Source organism: Gadus chalcogrammus, chromosome 22 (genome assembly GCF_026213295.1).
Source record: "Gadus chalcogrammus isolate NIFS_2021 chromosome 22, NIFS_Gcha_1.0, whole genome shotgun sequence".
Lineage (NCBI taxonomy): Eukaryota > Metazoa > Chordata > Actinopteri > Gadiformes > Gadidae > Gadus > Gadus chalcogrammus.
In genome coordinates, this window is record NC_079433.1 from 3027478 (window position 1) to 3036492 (window position 9015).

The 9015-nt window shown below is 43.4% G+C and overlaps 1 protein-coding gene across 1 annotated transcript in view; it reads right to left on the reverse strand.

Annotated features, from left to right (window-relative positions):
• Positions 1 to 9015, reverse strand: part of LOC130375592 (uncharacterized) — a 28963-nt gene that overhangs the window by 10967 nt on the left and 8981 nt on the right. The window contains exons 4-5 of the mRNA XM_056582611.1: positions 4221 to 4361; positions 2144 to 2410 (exon numbers count right to left, since the gene is read on the reverse strand). Coding sequence (XP_056438586.1) covers positions 2144 to 2410; positions 4221 to 4361 — 408 coding nt within the window. The remainder of the gene's footprint in view (positions 1 to 2143; positions 2411 to 4220; positions 4362 to 9015) is intronic.

A 9015-nucleotide genomic window follows, 5' to 3' on the forward strand; every position in this document is an offset into this window, starting at 1 on the left:
ACCACCCTAGAGCAACCTACACCACCCTACACACCCTACACCACCCTACAGCACCCTACCCAACACCACCCTACACGACCCAACAGCACCCTACAGCACCCTACACCCCCTACACCACCCTACACCACCCTACACCACCCTACACCACCCTACACCCCCTACAACAACCTACACCACCGTACACCCCCTACACCGCCCTACACCACCCTACACCGCCCTACACCACCCCACACCACCCCACACCGCCCTACACCGCCCTACACCGCCCTACACCGCCCTACACCACCCTACACCACCCTACACCGCCCTACACCGCCCTACACCACCCTACACCACCCTACACCGCCCTACACCGCCCTACACCACCCTACACCGCCCTACACCACCCTACACCACCCTACACCACCCTACACCGCCCTACACCACCCTACACCACCCTACACCGCCCTACACCACCCTACACCGCCCTACACCGCCCTACACCACCCTACACCACCCTACACCGCCCTACACCACCCTACACCGCCCTACACCACCCTACACCACCCTACACCGCCCTACACCACCCTACACCACCCTACACCGCCCTACACCACCCTACACCACCCTACAACAACCTATACCACCCTACACCACCCTACAGCACCCTACACCACCTTACACCACCCTACACCACCCCACACCTCCCTCAGCCCTTCATCTGACCAATAGAGTGGATGTATATAAACATATCTATACTCATGGACACATGCCACGGTCGTTAGACCGGGGGCATTCGAGCCTATAGCCCCGGATCTTTATACTTATGGACCATAATAATAATGCTGAAAATATCCCCGCAGACGGCGTAGAGTGTACTTCTTAGTGGTGGTGTCACGTTAAAATTGTACCGGGGGCGAAAATTGTACCGGCCTACGTCATCGTTTGTTTACATCCTGACAACCTGCCCGGCAACAGACGACGCGATGCAGAAAACATGTTTCCAAACGACGAAATAACATAATACAGACAGCGGATCGCTATCTGTATTATGATAGATAGTGATAACACTTGTTTTTACTTTATATTTGTATTGTATTTAATTGTTTAATCGAAACAATTAAAAAAAATTGCCCGCGAAACGGGCGATCGCGTCAAATGACAAATGTTTTGCCCGCGAAACGGGCGATCGCGTCAAATGACGTAGGAGGGTTCTTGAAACACAATACAGATAACGGATCGCTAGAAAACACTTGTTTTTACTTTATATTTGTATTGTATTGAATTGTTTAATCGAATTTAGCTGGTAAACTGAGTGTTTTAAGCAGGTTTCATAGTCTAGAATGTTCAAGAACCTTCCTACGTGATTTGACGCGATCGCCCGTTTCGCGGGCAATTTTCTTTATTGTTTCGATTAAACAATTAAATACAATACAAATATAAAGTAAAAACAAGTGTTATCGCTATCTATCATAATTCAGATAGCGATCCGCTATCTGTATTATGTTATTTCGTCGTTTGGAAACATGTTTTCTGCATCGCGTCGTCTGTTGCAGGGCAGGTTGTCAGGTTGTCAGGATGTAAACAAACGATGACGTAGGCCGGTACAATTTTCGCCCCCGGTACAATTTTAACGTGACAGTGGCATTACCAGCAGCCACAGATGCAACGTTGTAGCCAGTGGAAACCACAACATTCTGACGTGTCCATATATGCGCAGATTTAGAATAATCTGTTTCAAAAATGTTGCAAATTCAACGTCGGTATTCTTTCTTCTCTATGCAGAGCGCATCTCATCGATATTGCTGTTTCGTTCTGCTAGCCTTTTAGTGAGATCAGAGAACAACCTGAGATCAAGGACAGTAATAAAATATCTAAAACTTCAATAGTCCGGGCTTCTATTTGTTTCAATCACTGAACTTTCGAACACACACACACACACACACACACGTGTGGTGTCTACTCTGTGTGTGTGTGTGTGTGTGTGTGTGTGTGTGTGTGTGTGTGTGTGTGTGTGTGTGTGTGTGTGTGTGTGTGTGTGTGTGTGTGTGTGTGTGTGTGTGTGTGTGTGTGTGTGTGTGTTTAGGAGTATGGTGAATCTTTATCATGGGGTTAAATGATGGACATCTCCATGTGAGAGGTGAGACAGTAGATATAATCGTACCTCCTGTCTGGTTAAAGTTCTCTTTCAGAATCCCAATGCTGGCTTTGAAGACCTGCTGGTCACCCAGATAGATTCCAGTGTTCCTCTCCAGGTAGTCGGGGTCCTTTCTGGTGTGCCGCTCCATCCAGTCCTGTTTGAGGACTACTCTCTGGGTGTTGCTGTCATAGTAGTCAAACTGAACTCCATCCACCATCCCAACAGCAACAAACTCTGGGAAGGTTGTGAGTCCAGACGACCCCGTGAGGAAATACTGCATAGAGTGAAGCACTGTAGACAGACAGACAGACAGGTTAATACGGTACATCACTGTAGACAGACAGACAGACAGGTTAATACGGTACATCACTGTACACAGACAGACAGACAGGTTAATACAGTACATCACTGTAGACAGACAGACAGACAGACAGGTTAATACGGTACATCACTGTAGACAGACAGGTTAATACGGTACATCACTGTAGACAGACAGACAGACAGGTTAATACGGTACATCACTGTAGACAGACAGACAGACAGGTTAATACGGTACATCACTGTAGACAGACAGACAGACAGGTTAATACGGTACATCACTGTAGACAGACAGACAGGTTAATACGGTACATCACTGTAGACAGACAGACAGACAGGTTGATACGGTACATCACTGTAGACAGACAGACAGACAGGTTAATACAGTACATCACTGTAGACAGACAGACAGACAGGTTAATACGGTACATCACTGTAGACAGACAGACAGACAGGTTAATACGGTACATCACTGTAGACAGACAGACAGGTTATTACGGTACATCACTGTAGACAGAGAGACAGACAGACAGGTTAATACGGTACATCACTGTACACAGACAGACAGGTTACTACTGTGTATCACTGGAGACAGACAGTCCTCGGGACAATATTTTTTCTAGCCAGTAGGTGGCGGGCCAGAACATTATCAAAGGCTAGTTCAAGGAATTGATTGATGAAAGTGCATCTGGAACTGCAAAGCAGGTCCGTCAGCTGGCTTAGTCATACGCTTAACAAGCACTAGATGACTCTTAAAAGACGTACATATGAACAAGTGTATGCCCTAATCACATAAATGTCATGCCTGATCACGTTGGGTAGAGGTGTTGCTTCATTGCAGTGATATCATCATGATCAGTTCTAACTGGAGAGAAAGTGATATCCGCGAGCTGCTGATCATGTGAGAGACGGTGATGCAGTCGTATTAAACAAGGCGTTGAAAGATGGTGCGATCTACGAGAGAGACGCAGAGGAACTGTCCTTATGGCCCCTCCCCCTGTCATAGGGCCCCGCCCCCTATCACATGGCTCCGCCACCTGACTGGCCGTAATGTAGGAACCTTCAGTTTGATCTTATTGACGTCCAAACATCTCACTGTAGCCCACAGCACTGGCTGTCCAGACCTTCAACTGAACACAACCTGCTGCCTCTTCTTAATCATTACAGATGACATGAATAATAATCTATTATTTAAATAATTATTACAATGTTTACTATTACAAGTATATTTGTGAATTTCTGTATTAGATTACGGCATTTTAACTATCTTCACATTGCCATCATTGGAATGATAATAATTAATATAATATAATAATATAATTATTGAATTTCATAACAATATATTGATAGCAATGATAATAATTATATTATTGTGTGTCTGCGTGTGTATATGTGTGTGTGCGCGTGCATGATGATTCTCCAAGAACGTTGACAAGTTAAAAATAAAATAACTTTGAGTGTTAATATAATATTTTGGATTAAAAGTAGACTTAAAGTACACATCGGATTCCTTCCTAACTGAAGTTTAATGTTTGGTTCTGATAATAGACAGAACCAAATAGGTTTCGTTTTCACAGTTGAACCCAGAATACATGTTCTTATATTAGTTTAAATACTCACAGTAAAAGCTGAATCATGTTGTGGATTATCCTCTTTACAGAGGATAATCAAATGATTTTCAACAAAATTAGGGAATGTAACAATGTCTCTTAGTCTTCAGGGACCATGAACCAACCTTTTGGAAAGACAGTATTGAAAAGTAAAAAACTGTCTTCAGTCTTACCTGAGGACACACCGTGACCAAAGACCAACAGCAGCATCCCCGTTAGCGCCTTCATATCGATGTATTCAGAAGAACAGCTCGATGAGATTATCCACAGAGACGTGACTCCGACTCGAGCATCAGACGCACTGACCAGGAAACCTGCAGACAAGAGACGGATCACGAGGGAGAGGCCGGTCTGGACCAATAGGAATTCAATACGGCTGAGACGTCATTGGTTTCCAGGAGAACTTCAAAGTGAAACAAACTAAACACATATGTTTGTTAATGTGTGTTTGTGTGTTTTTATTGGCGCGTGTGTGTGTGTGTGTGTGTGTGTGTGTGTGTGTGTGACTGTCAATCGTTTTCAGGAGAACTTCAAAGTGAAACTAATTTAACACACACCCACACAGACACACCAAACACACGCACACACACACACGTACACACACGCACAAACACACTGTAACTGCGATCAAGCTTCGTGTGACCCTGAAATAATTGTTCTGACAACATCATAGTCAGCTGTATAATGTTCAGCTATACATAATGTTCACTTATAAATAATGTTCAGAAAAATAGAATGTTCAGATATACATTATATCCAGCATAGTGTTTAGCTATATCTAACCTTCATCTATATAATGTTTGGATAGATATAGTTCAGTGTTTGTACTTAAGTGTTGTTGAGGTCTGTGTTTGTGACGTGTATGCGAAAAAATAAATAAAAAATAAATCAGCTTGTACCCTACGATTTGTTCAGGTGCCACTGATAAACCCGTTGTGTTTTAAAATAGTTTCAAAAAGTAACTGGAAGGGATCTACCCCACACACACATATATCGTCATAATGGGTTCCGTAATGACACTGAGACGGTCCATACAGGCATGTACGGCGTCGTACAGATTCAAACCAACGGGCAGACAGTAGTTTGGCTCCATGCGGTATAACTCAGCTCCAAAACCCCCACTCCATTGGCTGACACAGGCGCCTTCACGCCAGCGGACAACGTCTAGCTCAGGGCATACATTTTCACGGAATTGCATCCAATCATCGGAAAGCATACGCAGTACACAATAGCTGATCTTTGTGACAGGGTTCAGATGACCCGTGTTGTAGCAATGTTCACAACAATGATAAAAACAACCTGCAAATTCGTAGACTGTGTCTGTACTCTGGGCATATCCTTCTAGTAAGAATGGTCCATAATGAACCTCACCATGATTGAGAGCAGGGTGAATCCCCACAATCCAAACCCAAACTCCAGGCAGGTTGTCAGCCCAACATCTAACCCAGAGTGCCCTCCATTTAAATAAATAAATGTCAGTTAAGTTACTCTCTTTTGGTGAATAAGGGAACAAAAGGGTGATTTAGCTCACGGCTCACTGATGAAAGCCCTTGCATGTGCAATAATATGAATGAGTCTCTTACCCCAAATGGGTTAGAGACTGCAAAAATTGCAAAGCAAACATTTTCTGTTCCCTCTTTCTTCATTTGTCACGTGAAGTCGTTCCCCATTTGGTAATTCTTTCCCATTATTGACAGATTTGTTCTCAATCATCATCAACCTGTTGATTCTGTGTCCCCATACAGGAAATAGGTGGAATCAAGATGCTTATTATATTTAATTCATGTATTTGTTTATTTCCTTGTTCTCAAATTCCGAGTTGGTTGGTTGACACTTCATGAAGACCAAAGCCTTACAGAGAGTGCAACGCACACCTACTCACTGTCAGTCAGTCAGTCAGTCAGTCAGTCAGTCAGGCAGACAGACACAGACAGACAGACAGTCAGTACGACAGGCACACGCACACTTGTGTATCAGGACGCTAGTGGAGGAAGATCATAAGAAATATATACTCTACGGCAGAGGTGGACTGGGAGAAAAATTCAGCCCTGGCATTTTCTCTCCAGACCAGCCCACTACATTATTAGCACTAGGGGTGGGACGAAACGAACGGGAAGAACCCTGTATATCCGAATAATAGTGCAGTTTTTTGTTTTTCAAGTTTGTGTTTCTTGTGCTGCTGACAAGAAAGTTGTGAAACCCGAACAGGAAGTTAACAGACATCCTGTGGTTGCTGCATCTCCACCCGCCATATCTACTACAAAACCCTTGTTAAATATCACACATGATCCAACGCAAAATCCTCTCTTGCAGTTATTAGTCTGTGACTGTGAAAATCGTTTGGTGTAAGCCCAGCATTAGTTAAAACCGGACTCGGACAATAATAACAAAATCTCCTGACAAATAATCTAAATAGAAACATATTACAGACAGTAACAGCATTAGAGCTGAAACCAATTTGTTTTAACGGTGACTCAGTCATTATGAAACCATAAATAGAGAATTTAATTTTTTTTCTCATATTCTCATACACGTGTATGTGCACATGTATGTATACATGTGCACACACATGTATATGAGAATGCATATCTATTCAGACCTGTAATTCGGCCTACCTGCATAACTGTTAATTTAACTTAAAAGATATGCAAATGTTTGAAATTAAAATCAATGTGAAAATCTTCAACCAGGAAATAATCATAATCAAACCTCTCTCTCTCTCTCTCTCTCTCCTCTCTCTCTCTCTCTCTCTCTCTCTCCTCTCTCTCTCTCTCTCTCTCTCTCCTCTCTCTCTCTCTCTCTCTCTCTCTCTCTCTCTCTCTCTCTCTCTCTCTCTCTCTCTCTCTCTCTCTCTCTCTCTCATCATAGAATAACTTCTAGCAGGTGAGGAAAACCTGTTTGACAGGAGATTATGGTAGCAGAGAATATAAAGAGACATTTATGAATAACCAATTGTCATTTTATCACACATATAGTATGTTTCTTCACATAAACCTTTAAACATACATATTGCATTCCTCTCGAAATAGTCATCACCTCAGTAAACAATAAACGAATTGAAAGATTACAATAAATTCAATGACAAATATTGCAAATTAAACTAATCATTTCCAATAGGTTTACTTGTATGTTGTGCTAAAATTGAAAGTGTCACATCTGTATTTACAATACAGCTTGATTCTGCATCTCTATTTACAGCTCATTAGTCCATGTCAATCTTTACTGTTGCTATGGCAACAAGAGACTGCTAACGTTAGCAGCTGTTAGCTAGCTTAGCCAAATCATCTGAACAATAATAACCCATAATATCACAATTCGGCCAATTTAAACAAAATCAACCACAACTACCAACAATCACAGCCCTTCAACTCTGGGCTAATATATTGTCGCAAGTATGCAGTTAATTAGGTCACATCACATTCAATGTAAAAACGTTTTCTACTCTGTTTTGGACATGTCTCAAAATGTAGCCTAGCTAGCCCCAGGCTAACGTTACTTAGCATATATGCCTCCACTCGCTCGTCTCCTGGCGCAGCAGCACCTGCTGGGGTGTGGACCCCGGCACCAAATAGGTCTGTCAATTTTGAACATTTAACTTCCATCTCCAGAGGCTTAAGTCGCCGTTTTTCAGCACCACCCGGGCGTTTTCAGCTCCGTACCGGCTCCCGCGACTCCGGCCCATGCCATGAGGTCCCGCCCACCCTGGTTTGTGTTGTGATTGACAGCACTGTCAGGGCTCTCTGAGCCAGTCAGCCCATGATTGATTGACAATGACAAACATAGACCAATAATATGCGTCGATGCTGGCAACACACTGCTAGCTCTCTGTAGCCCATTGGCCAGCCCAATTGGAGGGAATTTAGAGAGAGAGGAAAAAAGAAAACATAGCGGACCGGACCGGCCCACATTGGGTCAACGGCCCACCGGGACGATGCCCGGTATGCCAGATGGCCAGTCCACCCCTGCTCTACGGTAGAGTATATATTTCGTGTGAGTGACTCATTCCAGGACGGAGCATCGAATGCTACCGCCTACTGGCGCTGACGAGACGCGGGGCCGCCATCTTGGAGTGGTCATCCGCTCCACTCAGTGTAATCCGTTTGGCTGGAGCAATGAACTGTCAGCGCATTTAATTAATCATACCTCACTGAATACCACTGATTTTCATGCGGTTTTTTGTAATACGTGTAGCTATGATAAAGGCCACATGGTTTGGCGTGTTTTATTATTCAATACCAATTATACCAATACTACGGTAGTGTTAAATCTTACTTGTGAAAAGTAATCCCCCGATTCCTATTGTGGATGGTCCGCCGATTTGAGCAGGAATACGCTGAACAACAGCCCGGCATCCTGTTTCTGCTGCTGTTGCGAGTCACCCCTGACTGCAGCTCGCAGATCGAGGAGGAGCTAAATGTGGGCGGGCTTAAACGTTGAACCCCGCCCACATTTAAGGAAAATTCCGCGCAGCATCATGGACTCAGTATCATGGTTTTACCCTCTCGGGCGCCATCTGGTGGCGGAGATCCGGCAGCACATTCTCAAACATCAATACAGCACAGCACAGCACAATGACTTACCGGTAATATGGAAAAAGGTTCATGCATTTGATAGACTGAGACATTCCTACTTTTAACTTGTCATTTCAAATGTCTATTTTAGTATAGACACATATTATTTCGTACACTCAAGTATATTAGCTAATTCAAATAAACCAAAGACAGAAGACTTTTGCATCATTGATTTTTATTTTCACCCAAGGCAAGAAATTTTGATCTGTAAAGAAGAAAAAAAAAAAGCTTCCATAAATGTTTGACAAAGGCAAGTATCAAGGTATTTTTCTGGCCCATAGCAAGCAATGTACACGAACAGAGAGCGGCAACTTACCTCTAGGCAGAAAAGCGCGCAGTATCATGGACTCGTATTTCCGTCTGAGTCCATGATGCTGCGCGGAATTTTCCTTAAATG